We start from the raw sequence: 22,496 nt of genomic DNA, 5'->3' as shown, positions 1-22,496 counted from the left end.
AAACACTCAAAAAGGAAGACTGAAATCTACCATTTCTGAAAACCTGAGAAGGCTGCGTGGTTCTGCATATGATGCTGTTTTCACCACTTTTAGTCTAAATCAATACTCAGGTTTTCATCACTTGTGAGAAGGAAAGATTTCATTCAGAGATTGTCCCTTTAATTACAGAAACTAAGATTTGAATCCAAAGCACTTTATTAGCTGAATTAGATGATGAGAAACTCAGACTCATGATTACTTCTCCTCCCACCAGAGAATTAAAGCATGTTATGCACTCTGAGTGGGCAAGTACTGTCTATGAATCAAAAGAAAAAATAATGTAAAAATGAAGGAAAAATAGTCTTAGAATAAGCAAAAAGTTGGATGTATCAGTATGAACAAGCTCATAGGATGCACAATCTGATGATGAAATATTTCCAAGAAGTGTCTTGTGTACATGTAGCACTATACCTTATAAATAATGAATCCAAGGGATGTTGACAATGAGAGGAAAATAAAAAAGGTAATAAATATTTGAGTAAGATGCCATTCCAAGGTTTTTGTAAAATTCATAATTCTAATCAAAGGATATTATTGAATAGCAGTTCAATAGAACTGTAAGGTATTTCAGTGAAACCCTATCATTATCATCATGCACAATGAGATGTCTTGAGATGCAAACCCTCGAGAATCACCAAGAAACCTAAATGCACACCACTTATAATCAAATGCAAATTCTATGTACCCAAAATGCAGCAATTCAAGAAAATGTCAAACTCATGAAAACATTTTTAATAGGTTGCATAGAGTATCAAAAAGATTGATTGAATTAGCAGAGGAGAATGTCGTATTCAGTGAGTATTGGAAAAGATGCTTATCAAAAATTTATCAGACAAAGTAAATCTGAGGACTGCTGATAACAGATGGGAGCTGTCTCGGCAAAAAAAAAAATATTGCTGGTTTGTCTGTTTCTATAGGTGAGGTAAAAAGTGTTCTGGGAGGAAAAAAAAGTGATTTTTCTTACCTCTTCTTTCTCTGCACTTTGCAAGTCCCTCCACTCCTCAGTGACATGACCGAAGTCCACTGTGTTCATTGCAACTTTATATTCCCCAATGATATCATGTTTGGAGAAACGATCAAAGTCATAAACTGCCATCACTAAAGTTTTTCCACCCAGCTCAGAGTATGGCACCTGCAAAGACAAGGAAATGACAAACTCTGCATCTGAGACAATAAAGATTGGTCCACTACAATGCAAATCTATTTCTTTGGTTTATCAGCTGTCATTTCGGGTAAATTGAACTGCAGAGAAAATTATGAGGTGTATTTGTTTCAGAGTCACCAGATGCAGTATTTCTTGAGACAAGGTTCTGGCACTCAATAGAGCAATGTGGCAGCTCACTCATCACTCCTGCGTTTTTCTCATTCTACTTCAAATCATTTTGTGGGTGATGAAACTGAAACAAGAAGCCAAATTACTTGCACTGAAGACACATGAACTTTTCACACAATGGTGTTTTTTCCTCAATAAATCACCTGTCATCACTCAGAGATGGCTAGCTCCCAGACTCATGAAAAAACCAGAACTGGCTTACTGTATATGAAACAAAGTAATTAGACACTGGATATGTCTCTTACCGTACCAATACCTATTACTTACCAAGGCATATTTTTCAATACTATATCTTTCACATGTTAGATGTTAGGGTGCTTTTTAAGTCACAATGTGTAACTAGAAATTGTGGTGGCAGAAGGCCAAGTTCTGACTAATTCTTCAGCTGTTCTCATGTGGTTCATACAGATGCTGTGGTTTGGATGTTCACGAGTCACAATTTTAATATTGGGATGGAGACAGGCAGTTCAGGTAAGCTACACCTGAGTTTGTGTCTGAAAAGGTCTGATTTAGGAATTGTTTGGATTTGTAGGAACACTTAGTCAATCTGAATATATCCTACAAGCATAAATGGTTTCCATGGGATTCAGTAAATACTTCTTTATTAATTAGAAAGTGAAAGCATGGCATTACCACTGGCCTTGTTAACCTCTATGTTCTTGTCTGCTTAAACCCTAGGACTGTTGTCTTTCGTTACTGCTCAGCTTCCATCTGTTTATTAAAATACTAACTAATAAGTAGTAATTTTCCCTTTACATAACTTCTTATATAACATTTAGAATAAGCTTATCAAGTTGAGAGCCAGATCTAGCTCCCACTATTTCAGTAGTACAGGGTTGTGTATCTTAGTAAGTACTACAGCAAAATCTATTTTCCATTCTCTAAATTATCTGTAGCTTCTAAAAACCTAGAAAGGGCAAAGGTTTGTGAAGGGAAAAATTCTAAATAATGTTACTTTTATTTTTACACAGCCTGGAAAACAGGAGAAGAAAAATGTTCTGAAGTTTATTTCTCTGTTAGTTCACAATACCACTTAATGGATTTTGGTCACTTGGAATACAAAGACTACATCATTATTTACTTTTCTGTACTTGATCTCAGTAAAGCTCATTTTAGCTACCTCCCTTTCTAAATGTTTCCTTCATTTGTTACTTCTAATTGGCCTCAGTCTCCAGCTTTGTTCTGGACTATCAAGGATGGCCTCAGCTCTCGTGAAGGGCTGCTTCCTCTCCCTGCTCTCTGCTCAGACATAATCAGTCAGTGATACTTTGGTAAAAGGACATGTATACAGGAGTGTTTTTCAGGCACAGATGGGTCACTAGCCCTCTAGCCATGAACCCTGCTCCCACTCTGGATCTGAGGAGGAACACCTCCCTCTGCCAGGCTGGTGTAGGGCAGGATTTCTCGGTTCCTTTTGGCACTGCGTGTGGGTACACAACTTAGACAGCTGCAGTCTGACAAACGCACCCTGGAACAGCACCATGGATGTCTGGGAAAAAGAAATGAAAGAGGGAAGGACTAAGGTTCAGGGCTCAAGATGCAACACAGCAGGAACACAAGTCAACTCATTCCCATTAACTGTACTTTGGGAGGAAGGCAGGCAACTGTGCCCTGCGAGAAGGCAACAGCACAGGCTGGGCTGCCTGGTGGGCAGCACTGCTAGAGATGGGAAGGATGCCAGCAGGAGCTGTGCACCACCTGAAGTGGGTCACAGGAGCAGAGCTCTGCACAAGTAAATGAGACACTGTCAACAGCTCCCACAGAAGTTGCTATTATGGCTGCAGTTCCAGTTAAATGGTCACTGGAGTCCTCAGAACAACCACAGTACTTGGCATGCTTTGCTGGTTTTCTCTCAAGTACAGACCACAGACCACAGGGGATGATAGTACCATATTGAGATGCACCTAAACACTGTCAGGTCTGGCATGGGAAAAAACCTATTTTCTGGAGCATAAAATTTAAATATTGAAGATGTGACTTACAACAAGTGGACATTATAGTCCAGAAGTGGCTGATCTGATTTATAACTTGTGTCTTCATCTTAGATGACAGCATTATTTGTTCTTTCTTTGCCTTAGTGAGCTGCATAGGAATACGTAATTTAGAACTCGGTTTTCTTTTAAATGTTCTCTTAGGAAAGCTCAAGAAAGAAATAACTCCCCACAAAAGATTACTTTTATGAACATCTTCAAGGAAAAAATAAGCTTATATATGCAGTAGTAGTTGTGGCCTACAGGGATATCTTTCTCATTGAATGATTTCATAGCCTGAGTCTTTCACTGTTCCTGTTTTCATTCTGGAGCTGTCATTATAAGATTGGGCACAAAGAGAAAGGCCTGAAGTAAGAGCAGAGGAATGTATATAAGGAGAAGCCCTGTGAAACCTGCTGTACACTATTCCTTTACTCCATTTAACTGGGGTTTGAATTTGGCCATAGTTTTAGAAAAACACTATTAATAGATACCACTGGAACGATGTAAATACTGCAATGTAAGGCTTACCTACATTTATTTAATTCATATTTTATTAAACCTGAGAAAGGATTTCTTTTAATACATAAAGTAGCATGGCAAAGAACTCCTGTGATGAAGTCTAGCAAGATTAATCTGCTATATTGTCCTTCACCCATTTACGTCCCTTGAGTTTTAATTTATATTTCAGGGAATTTTATCCTGAATTTCATAAATTTCAGATATTTAAAGAAAACATTGGTCTAGTGAAATTTACATGACATTTGTTGATGTGTCACGGTTTTCTGAATTTCTTGTATGCTTTATCCAGCCATAAAACATGGATCAGATTGCCATCTATAAGGATAATCTAAGTGCCTAAAACCAAACTGTGCCTTTCAAACCTTTCTGGTCCTGTATTATATAGCAAGATTGAGTATCATGGCTTTCTACCACATGAAAAATAATTTTCCTGCAATTATCAATTAGCTAAGACATCTAAATTCATAGCCAAGCATGAGATACAAAGTGGTTAAATTAAGAAATATTAATAATTATAAAAAAACTACCTTGAATGTAAATTGCTCATTGAAAACAGGGTTAAGGGTCTTTCTGTGGACTTTTGTCTCATATTTCTTCTTCTTATCAGGCAGCAGGAAGACTTTCACATAGGGATCAGATGTACCACCCATATCTAATGCAGGCAGCTCAGCTGCTTGAATAATTCCAACCAGAAGCTGAAAAGAGAGTAAAAAACAGCAGAATGAAATTTCAAATAGATATCTATAGAAATACTGTAACAGAGGAATGCATATGCAGACTCTATTTCTGGTCTAGGAGAAACTAGACTTCCCTCGCTTCTCCCTGCCACCCCCCCTTTAAGGAAGGCAAATGAAGCAACACTACTGACTTTGGAAAACCAATTATGGCAGATGCAGACTGTACAAAGCCTGTTTTAAAGCAGAAAAGAGGTTTTCAAAGGGCAGCTGATTACAGCTAAATACAGACTTCATCCTTTTAAAGACTGCAATCAAATAACTTTCAATTGCTCTCTCCTCTTGTGCATTATTTTTCTCTGCTGCGCACCATGAATAGAAATCACATTATTAAACAATCAAGAATGTCTAATTTTGACTACAAAATTTGTATTCTAAACCCCCAACATGTAACCTTCCCCCAGCCAAACACAAAAGGTGATAAAATCAAATGCAAATTCTCAGTCAAAGCTTTACTGAAAACAAATGAATCTTGCAGTCTTCCTTATATTTACATTCTCTTGCTATGTACATGAATGGGCCCAGGCAGTAAACTAAGGACAGCATTTTCAAAAAATATCTCAAGAAAATGAACCTTTGGTAACTAAATCCTAATAACAATTTTTAATCTCATTGCAAAACAGGAAAAATGTATCTTTAAATTCTTATACACTTCAAAGATAAGACTGAAGCACAGATGGAACTTGTCAACATCTTGGCTGTTTTTTGTGTTATAAATCAAGGCTTATGCTATGTTATGTTATGTCATGTTATGTCATGTAATCTAGACACTCCTGACTGCATGAGGCCTTATCAGCATAATGCAGCTGAGAAAAAGAAAACAATTTTAATCTTGTTTCATAGATGCAAAACTAAAGTAAACATTGAAGTGTTTCTTCAAGGTCATTCTGAAGATATTAGGAACTGGGAATGAAATCTGAGAATATTTTCTTCTAAATCAGTGCTTCAATCACAATATATTTGCTTCTCTCATGGATGAATTGTTTAAAATTGGAAACAGGAACTCTATCAACTGGAATATAGAACAATGTAGTTAATCTGTGAAAGAAACTTCTGGCTTCTAAGAGACTTCTCTAAGCTGGACTTAAAAGTTGGACAGCTTTAAATTCACAGTATGGCCTGCATGCTCTCTCATTGATTGGACTCTTAAGCTCCATGAAACATTTTCCTTTTGCTGTATGAAATGATTCTTTTGTGTCCCACTTTTATTCTAGATGCATCAGTTCATAAATACATGAGTAGGCTCAGGATCTACACATCAAAGAGTGAAAAACAAGTCTATGATTTTTAGTTAACACAGTGGAAAAGCAATTCAATTCCCCTTTACAATTTCTCTCTCTAAAACTGATGCACAGTGCTCTGGAGAGTTTATTGGTCATCTTGTATTCTTAACCCTATGCAATATATTAGCCAAATTTCGGGACTGTAGTTTCATGCCATTGCACTATACTAACATAAATGAATCCACTCTCCTACTCTTTTACATCATCTATCCTTTGAAATTTTAAGCTGCTACATAGTTCAGAGCAGCACAACAAAACAGAAATCCACAACTCAGATAATTTATTATCTTAATTAAATACAGACGTACAGATTTGTGGCTCTTCCATCCTATTTTCCTTTGTAAAATATGGCTCATAAAATCAACATACCCTTTAATAAAATTCACACAGAAAATTTGTTTTCATAGTCTAAGAAAACTGAAATCCATTTTTCAGAACACATTTGCAGCGTTTCCTTTCCCCCTCATTAAATCTTCTGCTTCTGAAGGGTCTACACTTCATACTGATTTCATACTGATTTCAAGGGGGATCAGTGTGACTTATCACATGGCCAGGCAATTTGCTCTGCGAGTTGAGGAAAAGCTCCTTTAGCAACAGTTTCTTGAAAGGCTTCAAATCTCTTTTTAGCTCCTGCATTGTAAAACAACCATTGGTAGTCAGAAGATTGTTGAAATAAAGGAAAATACTATTTATTATGCCAGGTCATAGCTGTGTATAAATACCTTCCTGCGAATAGAGAATTTTTTCTTAATTTCTCCTATTGTCCTTGCAACAAGTAGGAGTACCATGTTCTATGAACAGCATCAAATAAAGAATATGAATGTGGAATTTATCACAAGTACATATGGAAGGCAGTTCAGGTGATGAATAGGAATTACCTGAGATTTACCTTCAGTAGTCATTTCTTTCCCTAAACAGGAAAGAATGATGTGATTTTGACTGATATCATCAAAAAATTAAATGCAGGATATGTGTTCTCAAGTTTACTAAAAGATACAGAGTAGAAATGAAGAACTCAGATGAGTTGGTGTGTTTTGGGCCAAAATTAAACACAGTGAATTTTAATGTGAGGCTGTGAATCGTTTTATTTGACAAAACTGATCCCTGGCAAAGAGGCTGGGTAGGGGAATAAAATACGTTCAGCATGTGGCCACACCTGTTAAGCTGGTCAACTCTAGGACTACACACTACAGTGTCTACTCCTTCAGTACTCTGCTGTTAGTCTTACCAGCTTCAGAGCAGAGTACTGAAGGAGTATCAGTCCTTAAATTCTTGTCCAAATTTCCTCTGTTTTTTTTGTGTATAGGCCTTTTTATTTGAACTTTTATTCCAGATTAGAATTTTGGGAAGTGTACTTTCATGGAGAGCAACAGAACCTGATGCAGCTAGTTATTACAGCAAAGCACACATTTGATGCAATAAGAGAAAGCAATCTTACCAACCTTCTAAAAGACCCAGTGAATCAACTTACCTTTAGCTCCCTCTACTTTTCCTTCCATTTGGGTTTGCTTATATTCTAAATACTTGAAAGCTGAAACTACATTTTAGTGACTGCATGCAAACTCCATAATTTATGTGGATTGACATTAGTTGGTGATGTTTTAATTTAAGTTATTAATAATCATTAGATAAAACTGGATATTCAGTTTTTGATTAAAGGTGTAATATAAAGTCCAAGTGCATGCAATACCAATTTAGTAGTACCTCTGCAATGAATTTTCTGTCTTATTTTCTCTCTTTAGTCCAGGCAAGTAGTAAAGATTTTGGAAATATCTGCTCTAACTAAATGCATTCTCTACTTGCACACACAGAAATGAAACATTACAGGTTGGCTGTTTCAAACCTGATTGTTCTGGAAGTCATAATCCAAAGAATATTGTATTTTTCCTAGCTTCTCAACTTCCTTGGCTTCTTCCTTCTCTTCCCCATCAGTCAGCCCAGTCTCAGCATCATCATCCTTAAGAGCCTAGAAAGAAGAAATGTAATATTCATAAATGAGGCAAACTGTTAAGTAGCGGTTTAAAATAGACACGATCCTCAAATCTATTTTAGAGCCATTAAAAGCAAGCAAAACAGCAGAAATTCAAATATGCAGTTTTCATATATATCTCTACTTTCTGAGTTGCTCAGTAAGATGTTATAAATCAGCAAGCAAGCAATGGAAGTAGGAAGGAAGCTCCTTGGACTATAACAAGCAAGGATTGTTATAAAACCTGCAAGTAGAAACAAAATATCATCTTGATGTGAAGAGATAGTTCTTCTGGGCTCAGACTGGCTCTTAAAGAGGCACAAGGAGGCAAACATGCTATTATATAAGCCAAGTCACGCATTCATTCAACTTAAGAATCTTGGCAATATCAAACCTAGTTGTACATGCTGTGCATTGTTTGCATTTGGCAACATATTTCTGTAGGACTACTGTGATAAAGAGCATGTGCTGTGGATGAGCTCTTTCTACAATCATATGCCAAACATTTTTCATGTTTTTTAGAATGAATATGGAAGCAAAGTTTCCACCATGCCATTAGCAAATGCATGTTCCTCCTTTTCCCTCCCTCCCGAGACCAATTTCCTTTTTATTCATTCTCGCAATAAAGCTTGGCTGAACCAAATTGATTGCAAGTTTATTTTAGTTTGCTTAGAAAGAAATACAAAAACAAAGAAATACAGTACTGCTTGCAAGCTTTGTCTATTGCATATAACCAATTTTTTAAAGGACACGGCATTTATCTTAGATTTTATACATAATTAAAATACTACATGATGTAATTTTTTTCCTGTACCAGAAAGCAGAAGTATTTTCACTGTGTAAAAGGTAATTCATACAATTATTAAACCATATGAACAATAATTAACTATGTAGATCTTATTCTGGGCAGATTCTTTCCTAGATAAGAAGGGAAAAATAGACAGAAGTGATGAGTCAAATAGTGAAAAATTGTGGAAAATGTGAAAGTAAAGTTGAGAATGTGAAAATAAAGAATCAATACAGAGCATTCATCCAGAATTATTTGCATGTTACAGTAAACAGAGTACTTGTCTGTAAGAGCCCTATCTGAATGAAGGTTCTTGCTGTATGAAGTTTCTGCTTGCACAGACGAAGTGCCAGAATAAGATGTGTTCTTTGTTGGAATGTTGTTTTTCTGCAATTGTGGTTTTTTGTGTTGTAGGAAACCTTCAGCATTTCTTAACAATAGGTTGCTGCTGGATCTCTGAAAAGGTAGCAAGGCTAGAGAGTAGCTATGTACACAGCTATAGTGGTTAGGGACAGAAGAAACATGAAAGCATTCACATTCTCACTCAGCCTTGAATACAGCGAGGGCCATGCAACACTGTGTGGATTTGGAAAGAAGGAAGATTCATCTCTGAAGTAGAAAATGTTCTTCTCCAAAAGCCACATCTAAATAAAAAAGGTCAGACTCCAAACTGTATGATACTGAGCAATTATTTCTCTACTTTTGAAATTAGCTAGAAATTCTGTTGGCATAGCTCAAATGAAACCAATCCAACAGCTTTGATTTTTGTGAGCTGAGGAGCTGGGTCTCATGTAAATATCCGAATGCTAGTGAAGGATGGACTCTCTACTAGAAACATAAATAACATTTTACCTGGATGAGATTGGGGGGAAAGGTCAGTGATAGACAGAATCGCCTGTGAGACTGGAAGAACAGTATTTTTTAAACTAAACCATTTCTATTTGGAAGGGCTGAACTGCCTGAAATGAAATTTGGTTTGAAACATTTTATCACTGAGCTCTTAGTAAGTTACCTGCCTGTAGCACAACATTTTTGTTGGTACAACAAGAAGTGTGACACTTGAAAACTGATGAGCTCTCTGGCAGACCATACATGTGATTTTCAGGATATGGAGTGGCATGATTATGCCAAACACTCTTGCTTTTGGTAATAAAAATAAGCTTAGGGTTTTGTGGTCATAAAAAAAGATGTGACTCAATCCATCTGAAGCAACCAGGTTTATTTGAGCCTGGAAACAACAGGAAAAAAGAGGAAGTCAGAGTGGGATGTTAACTCCAAGATCCACTGCTCTGAATCATCCCTGTATGGTCCTAAAAGAGGACTCCATGCTAAAAGTGTGATATCCAGTTCCAGTATATTATTGTTTCTGGGACAAGTACTGGCCTTTCTGTTTTTCCACTAGCTTTTGACCTGGATTTTCTTTGAGAGGAAATATCCTATGGCCATTCTCCAGGGAGGACAGTGAGAAGGCAAAAAGAACATTATTTGCTAATTTTCAAGTCAGAGGAATTTGTAAACAGTCCATCAAGGCAATAGCTATATATCCATACTTTCTCTGGGAAAACTACATTCTCTTCTGCAAAGCTGTTCAGTCCAGATGACAGAGCTGTGGGTAGCTCAATGTGAAAAAAAGTTCTTACTGTGACTACAGACAATATAACGGGAAGCTAACATCTCTCTTGCAAGGGAGTTCTGAAGTGCAGGCAGGAAACACTGTATGCTTAAGAAACTCTCTCCACAGGTTATGAGAAGCCTACTGGAAAGGTGAAAGCTATTTCCATGAGAGATGGAAAACATTGTACCTTACTGACATCAGCTGAGGAGCTACATGATTCTTCTTGACCTTGACTCAGAAACACTGAACCACTAAGAAAAAATACTGAGAAAGAAATGGTGCTTTTATATGGACAAGTTTGTGGCACTAGGGGCAGGAAAAAAAGGACAAATTATTATCTCTAAAGCAGTCTGTAAATAATAGTTTTTACTGTTAAGAGAGGAATTTGCTTTCAAACTAGAGGCTAATGCTTCAGGAAGAAGCTGAGTCAAAAGAAGCACCAAAGCTTCTCATGTTTGATTTAGCTGTTGAATTCCAAAGAGAAAGAAGAATTGGTTTGCTTCAAAGTACTTGAAACACCCCACAGGGATTTTAATTTTGTATTGAGATTCTCCAAAAGATCAATATTTAATGGAATACTACTACAACCCTCAATTTATATCATACTGCATCACACCGTATTGAATCTTACTATTGCATTGCTACAATCGATTAAAAGAAGCAGCTACATTTTAGTTTTTTTAAAAAAATAGAAAGTTTTTAATTACAAGCAAGTCTTTTCCTCAAGTCTTTGCAACTGATAAACCGTAACCAGAAAGATTTGATTTAGATGCTGAGGAATGTAAGCCCTGCCTTCTCTACCATTTTCTTTAACTTCATGATACTTTAAATTTTTTTTTCTGTGAAGTATGCAACATGGAAATGCATAATTACATTGTGATGGAGACTGGATTTATCTTTTCTAATTTGAGCTGACCATGAATTTTACTCGAGCAGTTTCTTCATTTCTGCATTACATATGCAGAAACACAACAGTAAAACATCTACATCCTCTCAAATGCATGTAAGTATCTGAAAAATAGGCTTATATGTAAACAGGTATAGGAATGTACCAAGAAAGAGTTAATCCAGCACAAAGATTTCAAGGTGATACATCTGTGTCTATAGAAATCAAAACCACTACTCTGCAGTAGTTCTTACAACAAAAAGACCTAAATTACAGCAATTTGAGATCCACTGTTCAATCTGCTGGTTGCATCTTCACTTCCATAATGTTATTGAGAGTGGTTTTGCAGCCTCCTCTTTTCTTCTGAGATGTTAAAGAAAATGCCTAATTTTCAATTCTTTTGAAACTCCACACCCTGTAGTGGCTTTTTACACCTCCTGGGTTTCTCCCTCATTCCCCTAGCTGGCAAAAGCCTCTCTCTGGTGCCACTGCATCCTGACACTGCAAACATCCCTTGCTTTCAGCTCAGGTCCACCAAAACCCCTGCACCTTGTCACCAGGCTTGCCCCACTACTATCAACCATGAAAAACAAAAGAGATTCTGGGGCTTTAAACAACTTTACTTTAATTCCTCCCCAAACTATACGTAGAAAATGAGAGAGTCTGCAAGGGCAGCTGCCCTGCTGGTTGTCTCCAGACTCCACATGTGCAGAAGCTTCAGGAAAGTGGTAGGAGACTCATGCAACAAAGCTGCTGGGGGAGCAAGTGTACTGCCTTGCCTCTGTACTGAGAGGCAGAGGCCACAGTCATGACTGAGTCACGTCTTGTTAGTTTATGTTGCAAACCATTTAAAATGCAAAGTGTTTTCCACTTCTGTATATAAAGAAATGCTTTCACTAACAGAGGTTTTAGGGTTCCTTCTGTTTATGGGGTGGCCTACTGCCTCACTTTTAATGAAACAAGTTACCATTAAGCAAGGAGGAGAGACATTGCGAAGCAAAACAAAACACTGACTGCAGCCCGTAAGTTTGTTCACTGTGTGGTGCATGCTCCTATCCTGATTTCCATCACCACCTGCCCCTCCATCATTTCTTTTGGAACGGTGAAGGAAATATTGTTTTAATGCTTGAATGATGGCCAGTCCTCAGGCTTGTGCAATGCCTGGTGAGCTGGAAAAAGAAAACAAGATTTTGTAGCAAGAATGTTCTGTGCCATGTCCAACAATGAATTTATTGGAAAGGCAATTTTTCCTCCACAACTAGAAATGACTGCTTTTCCACTAATGGTGGTACACCTCTTATCATTATCTTTCCCATTCAAGAACACCATAATTCTGATCTGGCCAATTTTTATCCCAAGAGAAAACAAAAGCCTTTAAAAATTTCCATCTGGTTCCCTATCACAAAGCAGACAAGCCTGCAATTGTAACATGTTCTCTATCACAGTCTCTCAGAAGGAAAGGCAATATTTCATTCATTCAGCATCTGCTTTCTCTCCATGAATTAATTTAAAGAGCATGTTGTGCCTGGGTTTCCAGTGGCGACAGGCTTTGGTCATTGTGAAATCTACTTTGCCATTACTGCTCTAAGAATGTTGGCCTCACATACCAGCAGTGGGCCACACTGATGCACACAATGAAAAAAACCCTGCTGGGTTCAGCATGCAATGCCCTGACTTGCTTGATTACTCCCTTGCTTGTTATCCAGTTTTTAAATGGTCTTCGTTGGGTTATTCAAAAGGTTTTCTTTCTTTAGGAGCTCTATGACATGAGGTCATCATGTTAAGCTTAAGCATTTGCTGAACTGTTTGGGTACCAAAGTACCAACTTTATCTGGTACAACAGAAAAATACAGAAAATGCTGCAGGTGTTCATTGTAAAATATGAATACATTCATTTAAGTTGGAGCTGTTAAGCTCACAAATCAATGTGTTTTTAATGTTTCATAAAGCCCTATAGCCAGTGTTTATAGACTGAAAAAAGATGAAGCTGATCTCAGAGCTGGGAGCCTATTTTGGGAGTTCACCCCGTGGGTCAGGCTCTGCTTTGAAGGCAGGGCCCATATGTGTGTGAAGCAGAGGTAGCAGGCGCTGCCGCAGGGGCGCTGCTGGCTCTGCCCCCCCGGCCATATGGAGCAGCGCCCGCCCGCACCAGCAGCAGGCTGCGCGTGGGAGGCACCTCAGGCTGCCTGGCCAGGGCCGGCTGCTCCAGCAATTGTTCTGCATCCTCCCCACGTCCATGGCACTGGACCACGTGGAAGCATGCTCTGGGCAGAGCTGGCTCCTTGACCTGGGAGGACCGCTCGGAGTACTACATTTATTTGTGTTTGGAAAAATCTGTCATACTATATAATTAGGACTACATGTATTTGAAAGTGAAAATTAACCTAAATATAGCCAGTCATGATTTACTGAGTGCCACTTTGATCTATGGAGAAAAAGTTGGCACAGACCTGTTCTACTGGCTTAGGTCCTTAAAAAGAGGTAAGATGATTGTCTGACCATCTTCTAAATACGACTTTATGAGGTACCCGATATTCTCATATTTGAAGGCTGTCAGCTATTCATATTTGTAAAGAGTAAATATCCTTGCTTAAAAAGAAAATGATTAAATATTCCCAAATATTTAGTTTTTATTTTAATGTTTTAAAAACATATACCTCATTAATATGAACTGCTGGTCTTGTTGTAGATTATGCATACCCATTAATTTCAGACATAGTGTAGGAGTTTAGCCCTCTGTACAGTCTGTGGATATAGGTAAATGTCTTGAGAGTCTGATTCAAGTAATTTAATTTAAGGACTAATTGCTTACTTCCTAAATGCCACTCATTAGGAACTTGCAGACTCTGGTCTTGAATAAAGAACTCCAATTTGGTCTGTTAATCAAGAAATGCAAAAAACATCCTTGAAAATGGAAGGTTCCAGTGGTAAGACCTTCACTATAAAAAACAAGACATGTAAAAGAATGAGTAGGATCTGCACCTTCATGTACCCCTAACAGTACAGTAGGTTACAACAGAAATGACAAATTAATTCCTTTACAGAAAAAAATAGTTTAACGAAGGAGGAAAAGAAACTCAGGAAGCATGCAAAGCAAGGTCCTATGTTTTCTTGGGAGTGACTGAGAGGAAGAGACAGGAATGCAAATAAGTCCAGTCTTGTGTCTCACAGCTATTGCTTCCATATTTTCAGGCTTCTGAAATCTAATATAAATCTAAATTTCAAAAGAGTTTTACAGAAAACCTATTTGCAGAACACAAACACTCATCTATAACATTTTATCTTCATAAACATGTTATTCACATTTTTCAGGAAGTTTTATGCCCACTGCAAGTTGTCTTTGAGGCAGGTGAAAAAGCAGGACTACTGGTCAAGGCTGAGATTGAATTAATGTACAAACAGGACTCAGTCAATCCATTTCCACTGCCACAGTAAACTTACTGGGCTTGTTTTCTATAAAGACTCATCCCCAGTGTTTCTGACTAACCCTCTGCAGCTGCTCTGCAGCACATCATCTTTCTGAGTGTGAATTAGGATGTCTCACTGAACTGTGGATAAGCCACAGTGAGCATTAATGCCACCATGGGCTGAAGATGACAACAACTGGGGACTGGCATGCTGACACCAGGTAGCAGCACTGTGGAATAAACACCTCACTAGCTCCCAGGCATCCAGCTGGGAAAACAAACAAGCACGTAACCAAATACTGCAGAAGAAAAGACCACTGCCAGCAACAGAGCTCCTGTCCCTCAGAAAGATCCTCTTGGATTTTTTTCTGGCAATAAAGGCTTGAGCTGCTTCAAACGAAATCCAGGCTCTCTAGATGTCAGTGTGGATTATCCTGACTTCATTTGGGCTATTGTCTTCATGCTCCAAAGTCAATGCACTCTACTTTGGAATATTTCAGGGCACCTAACACTAAAAATCTTGTTCCTTCAGTATTTTGTCTACATGAGGGCAAGGGTGTTGGATGATCAACAGCTAGAATCATAAGGTGAATCAGTCTAAAAAAACCATCGTATGTTGGAGTTTGGGTGGGTGCAATTGCAGCTCTCACTGTCATGTCACCCTACAACACCTGCTATTCAGAGAGGAACATTAATCAGAATATTCTAAGTTAGTACATAACCCCAATGTAAAAGGAAGACCTAGGTAAAGGAAAAACAAACATACAGAGAAGTCAAGTGGCTGACTGAAGGACACAGTAAGTCAGCAGCAGAGCCAAGAATATACTACTCACACCCAAGGCTGTAGTACATACACCTAATACCAAATCTCCTGTTTCACCTAACACACACATTCTAAGCAAAAAATTCTTTACTAGTTACAGTGTTTTAGCCTGATGAAATTACTAAATCTCCTTTTCTACAAATGCTTTCTGACCTCATAAAATGTTCAGACCACAACAATTATTATCCAAGTAACAGGGCTAAATCTTAGTAAGTTCTCAGTAGTGCTGTTCATGAATGATTATGCTCATTCCTTTTCTTAGCCCACAGGCTGAGTTTAATCAAGAATTTTGCTGTACCAACACATTAAATCCAGACATAATAAATCTGCAGCTATTACACCATCTCTGAAGCAGAGTCTTCAGGGCCTTTTTTTTTGCCCCTCAAAGAAAAAAAGTAGTGGGAGCCACCAGGGGCATTAGTAGAGACTGAAAGTTATGAAGATGAAAATTGTGATGGGAAAATCTCATGAAAACACCAGAGCCAGCTGTCACTAGGTTGCACCAACAGAAATCTGTACTAAGACCACTTAAAAAACTTTGGTATGGAACACTAACAATTTAATGCCTGAACACTGTACTGAGATGTGAGAGCCCACAGCAAGTTTCATGAGGTAGCAGTCAATTTAGCAACACTTAGAAACTAAGACATTAAAAATACACATTACTTCTGTCTACTTTTGATATGGTGACATTTATAATAAAAGGAAATATAATCAGCAAGTTATTTTTATGCGCTGATCAATTTTAAACTTGAGCTTTCTGGTACAGTTTGACTTAGTATTTTAATTGTAGAAAGAATGACAACCTCTTTTCTTCTGCTCTCCTCCAGCCTCCCCAAATATATATCCAACCAAAAAATACCCAATCAATTTAGTTCAGCCTCTTGATGTGTGTATCAAAGCTACTACACGTCCATCTCTGCTAAGGAGACAGAGCTGTCAGGAAACTATGCATGAGAGCTTAAGTCTAGGTGCGTCCAAAGAGCAAAATAAACCTACCGCAAGTGACAATCCAGAACAGTCATGAGACACAACATTGACAAGGAGGACAGAGGAGGAAGAAATAAAAATTAAAACATCCACACACAAACATTAGTAGAAAACATGGAGAAATGACCTTTTTTACAGGTGTACATTCATTAACAGTTCTGCCTTCCCTAGAAGGAATCTAATCCTCCCAGGGGTTTTTGGTAGAGCTGCATACTCGACTTGAAAAAGTAAGCCTTGGAAATAGGTCTCAAGACTGGAAACCCAACCTCATTTTAAACTTATCTCCCATCCTACCTCAGCTACATCTTTTGATCATCTTCATAGAAAGACAATTTCTCTTTTGAATTGTGTTTAGGGAAGTGGATATTTTGAAGCACAAATATTCTAAAAGAGACAAAAAAATTATTCCCCTTTCTGTAATATCTAGCTATCAATGTGCGACTTGAGCTGACTGTGACTCTATTTCAAAAGGATCTTAAATTATGCCAAGTTACATAGCTCTATAATGATTTGCCATGGATAGGCATGAATAAAAGTAGTTCAGAAGTTCTCCTCAACAAAAAAATCCAGACTAAGATAAAAATTTCATTTCCAGGAACTGTTGCTTTCAGTTTACCAAATGGCACTCTCTTCCAACTTTGTGTGCCTAGGGAAGTAGGATCCTGCAAGATGCCACATCACTAGCAACTGCTATTATGCACTTTTAGCTGAAGGCAGAAGTAACTACCACTTGCAGGTTCAGGCCTAACAATGACTGAAGTAAGTTTTTAGTTTTTGACAACATTAGTACTATATGTTGCCCTTTATAATGACATTAGATTTACATCTTACTCTTCAACTACTTTTTTAACAATTTGCTTCTTTGAAGAGCTAAAAGGCATTCTTATTATTCCCCTTTCTGTTTTATGCCAGAGCCTCTAAAATGCTTCAATTCTTTTAACTGAAGTACATTAGATTTAGCATTGCCTTGAGTTCAGCTAGGTATGTGAAAACTTGCACTGGTACGTGGAGATTAACTGTTAGAATAAGAAACACATCATACAGGAAAAAATGACAACCAAAATGTTGCATTAGGAATCAAGCTGGCAAAAGTTACTGAATGCCAAGGACTTGCAGTCTGTACACTGTCAGACTACTAGAAATGAATTTAAGGTGCGAATTAAAGAAACTTTCAGCCTGAGTTTGAAATCCCAGACAGTGAGGAGAGGTAGCTGGAGAGCTGGTGGTCTACTTATTAAAGGTCTGAAATCTACACCAACTGTGAATCTACCCTCCTTAGGTTTAACTGTGCAAAACAAAACATGCTAGTTAAATCCCAAAATATCCAGGCAAATGTAGGTTTAAATAACTATACCAAGTATTTTGAATGGAATAATCTTAAAATACCTATCTGTGCAACATTTCAAAATTTGAGATCTTTTTGTAGACAAAAGATGCAGGATTCAGCTTTTTATCAAATTTTCCCATAAAAAAAGATACAAATGGAGCTCAATATTAATAAAATAATGTATTTTTGCATTTCAAATACTTATTTTCCAAGAATCCATGGTCATTTATCCAGGTCCTAATGAATATAATTAAAAACACTTAATAATACATTGTAAATACAACAAAGGCCTTATATGATATGGAACAAATTCCACATAAATATCAATAAACAAATTGCACATTATTTATCCTATGAGAAAGTAATAGGTTCATTATCATTAGCAGGACATAACAAAGTTCTCCAGAAATTTTTCCATCAGCATAATCAAAGCAGTTCTTCCCAATTATTCTGGGTTCAATGGGAGAGCTAGCTTACAGTAGCCTAGAACAAGCCAACAAGTGATGACCTGATATTCCATACATTTAAGGGAAAATATCTCACAATTTCTTAATATTAATACCTCAGAACAAAGTCTATAAATACAGGGATGAATGCTAAATCAAAGTGCTTTAAGAGAAGGAGTTTGTGTCACATTCATCATATGGAGAAAAAAACCAGCAGCATAGTATCTTCTTCAAGAGAGAGCTCAAAATTTCTGCTCTGGTATTTCTTGAGCTCAGTCTCACTAATCTTTCTAACCTTGGAATACCTCCACCTACATTGGTGATTTTGTGTACTGACAATGTTTTTCTCAGGTGTGAATTTGTCTTGTGTTGGTGCCACACACTCCAGTACACCAGTGTGGCCCACAAAGCACTGAATCTCCAGGAGGAACCAGGGTTAAAACTGCACACCAGCGCAGTATCTAAAGTACTCCACTTGCAATGGGGATGTAAGGGTCTCCAGCATTTGCTCTTTGTCCTCTTCTCTCTGAAACTGAAACTGGAAATGACGTGGATAGCTCTACACTTATCCATTATTTTCCTCCCCTTATCTGTGCTCCTTTTGGACTCCTCTTATGTGATCGATTGCAGCTGGTCATCAGACTTGTAAGGCTTCCTCACCCTCACCTCACTTCCTGATCTTGCTCTCCCCCTACTACACCCTACCTGCCTGGAAAAGCATGCTAACCTATTCCAGGACCCTTAAGACTGGCTGATGAGCCACACTGCTGGCTGTTCCCTCACTGAGCAGTGGCATTTCACCACTTGTTCTGCACTGGGCCATGGGCCTCTTTAGCTACCGTGCTTTAAGATTCTCTTCTTGGCTCTTGTCCCTGACCAGCTGGCCTTAGTTCTCAGGTTCCCAGCTCTGACTTGTATTTCTGATCAACCTGCCTTCAGCTCAGCTTTCTTCTATGCTATATCCCAACTTGTGAAATCATCTCCTTATTCCTGAACATGCTTTTATTCTCTCTTTTTGACTGGCTTATCACTCCTGTGCTGCTCTAGCTCAACCTCCCCAGGAGTCTTGGGAACACAGACTTGACTATGCAATTAAAGTTATTTGCTTCTACTTATGAGGGTTTGCAAAGCAATTCTCTAAATTTCTTCAGTCCTTCCTTTTTGAAAAATCTAGCCCTTGAAAAATCTGAGCTTTGAGGACAAGCAGATACTTCATGTTTATTTCCTCATTCTGCTGCTCATTCCAAACAGTTTGCTCCAGGAAGAGCAATACTAAAATCCCATGAATAAAAAGCTGTGTTTTCTCTCAGGAAGGTATTAGTCGAGTCTGTGGCCCTTAGTATTAAGCCCTGCAACCTCTGCTTCTCTTCCACCAAGCAGATCTGAAGGACAAGCTCTTCTGCCCTTATAAAAATTATGCTGCTCTCAAAGGGCATTATATTAATCTTCTCAAAGTTACTCAGTTGACTTACAGCTCCAAGTATGGCCTGTTATCTTTAATCTTCTCCTCTCTAGAACAAAATGAATTCTCCAAACATCACTGTGTTGAATGTCCCTGTGGTTTTTCTTTTTCATTATTTCTCCTTGCTCCTGACTCTCATTTTAGCCTCTATACTATTGTTTCCTTCTCAGCTTGAACTTTTGTGTAAAAAGAAATTCAGAGTTCACAACTACTTTTCTTTATCATGCAATCTCAGAAATCCTGCTAGTAAGACATATAAAGATACATAAACATTGGCCCTGAAAGAAAGTACAGTGAAAATTGCACACAGTTGCTTCATTTTGAAGCAAGCAGGACACCCTTGATAAACTCACCCCTTAAGGATGAGTCACTAAATGCCTGCTCTGTTTTTAGCAGAGCAGGGAAATTGGCTGGCTGCTTCATCAGTGGTGCCACACCCAGACTCATCCCTTGTGATACCACTGAGAAGATGTTGTCAATCAGTCCACTCTTCACAGAGCTACTGCTGAGACAACAAGCACAGCTTTTTCTAGACACATCAAACAGAAACCTTCAAATGCAACCCAAAAGTTCAAGAAACGGAGAGTTACTTTACCTGGTCTTTCATGCTTTTCCCTAAATCTTTAACATCTTTCATGTTAATAGCATTCTTCCCTCCCTTCTCCTTTCCCTTCTTCTTGTTCTTCTTTTTGAACAAGCATTTCTTACAGAGACAAAAGCAGCAGGTGAGGATTAATAGGACTGCAACTATGGCTATGGCTATTAAGGCCCAAGGTGGCACTGGAAGAGAAAAAGACACACACACAAAAAGAAGGTGGTAAACTGTTAGTAGGGTTAAATTTAGAAACAAGCACATTTCTCTCACAGCTAAGCCTTTATCAATGAAAATGCCTGGCAGAAATACCTGAGATCCTTTCTAAACTATGCTGTCATCATTTATATATTTCTCCCAACTGAGCATTTGCCCATACAAAGCCAATTTAACACATCTATCTATATACAAGCCTGGTGACACATATCAAACTCACCTGCAGCTATTTTGATTCATCAACCATCTGAAAAGAGTATATCCAAAATATTTACTCTGTGCAATCTGTAAAATGCTCGGCACATTTAAGTAATTACTCATTTCTTTCTTTAATCATCTCCCCAACCCACCTGGCATTGTGGCTGAATCGGGTGGAACTGACTGGAAATTTCCCTTTTCTGGAATGGTGTCTGATCCAAGCAGTCAGTTCTAATGAACAGCCCTTTTCCTCTGCCCACTGCTGCACTTGACAGATTTGCAGATTCCTCACAATAGCTGCAGGTCAAGGTCACCAGTGCAGACAGACCAAGGACAGAGGGCTGTCCAATCCACGGGCATTTGCCCCAGCTGGCATCATGCCCTAAACACTAGCAAAGTTTCAGCTGTATTCTCACCTATACTCTCCTATAAACAAAAGACTGTGCTACAGTTTTTCATTAAGTTCAGGCTGCAGGACATGGCTGAAGCATGAATAAATAAGAGAACACTTACTAGCATAAAATGTTCTTGTTAAAGATCAGAATTTTTGGAAAAAAGCAATTAAGATGACACTTAAACACAAGTACTCCAGAAGGCAATTATCTTCACACAAATCAGCTTTAGCGACTACTGATTCCCACATTTAAGCAGAGCACCTGACAAAATTTTAAATCTTGTAAACTGTCATTTTCTAAAATCTTGAAATGTACTCAGTTGGTCTGCAAGATACTCAGTACATTACCTAAAGGTCTCTAATATGATACAGAGCTACAGAGCAAAGCCAAAAAGTGAATCAAATTTGACATGTTGACGTCAGTGAATCACAAAAGGGAATGGATGGTATAAATAGAGAAAATTAATTGCCTAAAGGAGCTAAGAGGAGTGCAAAGCATAGTCACCGGAACTTCCACTACAAATTACCAGTTCAGGAACATGACAGAGCACCTACACCTTCCTTACTCTATATTTAATGAACTTATTTTCTAACTTTAATTGAAACGACCCTGATGACAGATAAAAATCTAGGAGAATAGTTAAATATTTCTGTAATATTTTTGTGCCTCCAATTGTTCATTAAATGCAGCTGCTATAAAAGGAAAGCTGTACCATATGTAGAACAAATGAGAACTGATTACTAAACAAATGAATGGTAGGACACAAATGGTGAATAGATTAGCAGCTGTTTATGGGATGTATTTTATGAAGTCAGCAGCAGCAATTCTGCAGTTAAAGCTGCATTAGATCTGCACTTATCACAACTTAAAATCTGTATTTCATGCATTAGTATTTAATTTTGTCTTCATATCTGGTGTAGTACCATTTTGTAGCACAACTGACGCTTTTACATATTTTTTTTTCATCCAGCACTCAGAAACATAAACCCATCATCTTTCACAAGAACTATGTGCTCTACTCAAATTCTAAACTTCACACGTACGTAGTCTGAAACAGCATTTACATAACACTGTATCTAAGATAATCCACAGGAGTGATGATAAAAGGAAATTAATGATGCAACCAAATTTATCAGCTTTTTGTTTCACTGATTTGTCTGCAGTGCCTGAAGCATGAATATGGGGAGTAGCAACAATATGGGATGGGGTTCTGCCAGGAGGATGCCACTCTGTGAGGTAAGAGGAACACAGCACGAGCAGGTAAACTGTGAGAATCAATGGGTTGAGGAGACAGGGAATGTAGGCATTAACAGGACAAACACATATGCATCCTGCAGATGAAAAAGCTTGTGTAGGTAGTGAATTCAAGTGCCTTTGTGCTGAAAGTGTTGTATCAGGTGGTATTCTGGCACTGCTGCCTTGGTTCTCTGAAGCATGAACAATGTAGGGTACCTTGGGAAACATCTGAAACACTTGCAGATACCTCAGCTTATTTTTTACAA

General features: G+C 38.1%; 1 protein-coding gene and 1 long non-coding RNA gene across 4 annotated transcripts in view; one reads left to right on the top strand and one right to left on the bottom strand.

The window, feature by feature from the left end:
* SYT1 (synaptotagmin 1) overlaps positions 1-22,496 on the bottom strand; it is a 334,811-nt gene that overhangs the window by 68,587 nt on the left and 243,728 nt on the right. For 2 of the 3 annotated variants that reach the window (XM_064701988.1, XM_064701987.1), the window contains 4 exons: positions 20,189-20,373; positions 7,725-7,847; positions 4,392-4,559; positions 1,004-1,171 (listed from right to left, as the gene is read on the bottom strand). In XM_064701988.1, coding sequence (XP_064558058.1) covers positions 1,004-1,171; positions 4,392-4,559; positions 7,725-7,847; positions 20,189-20,373 — 644 coding nt within the window. The remainder of the gene's footprint in view (positions 1-1,003; positions 1,172-4,391; positions 4,560-7,724; positions 7,848-20,188; positions 20,374-22,496) is intronic. The other variant, XM_064701989.1, reaches the window with a different exon arrangement.
* The window catches only part of LOC135442315 (uncharacterized), a 114,215-nt gene that overhangs the window by 83,876 nt on the left and 7,843 nt on the right, over positions 1-22,496 (top strand). Inside the window, exon 2 of the long non-coding RNA XR_010438658.1 lies at positions 22,158-22,230. This is a non-coding gene — a long non-coding RNA (uncharacterized LOC135442315). The remainder of the gene's footprint in view (positions 1-22,157; positions 22,231-22,496) is intronic.

Source organism: Zonotrichia leucophrys, chromosome 1A (genome assembly GCF_028769735.1).
Source record: "Zonotrichia leucophrys gambelii isolate GWCS_2022_RI chromosome 1A, RI_Zleu_2.0, whole genome shotgun sequence".
In the NCBI taxonomy this organism is placed as follows: domain Eukaryota; kingdom Metazoa; phylum Chordata; class Aves; order Passeriformes; family Passerellidae; genus Zonotrichia; species Zonotrichia leucophrys.
The sequence above is the reverse complement of the archived record's forward strand: the minus strand, read 5'-3'. Positions and strand labels throughout refer to the sequence as shown.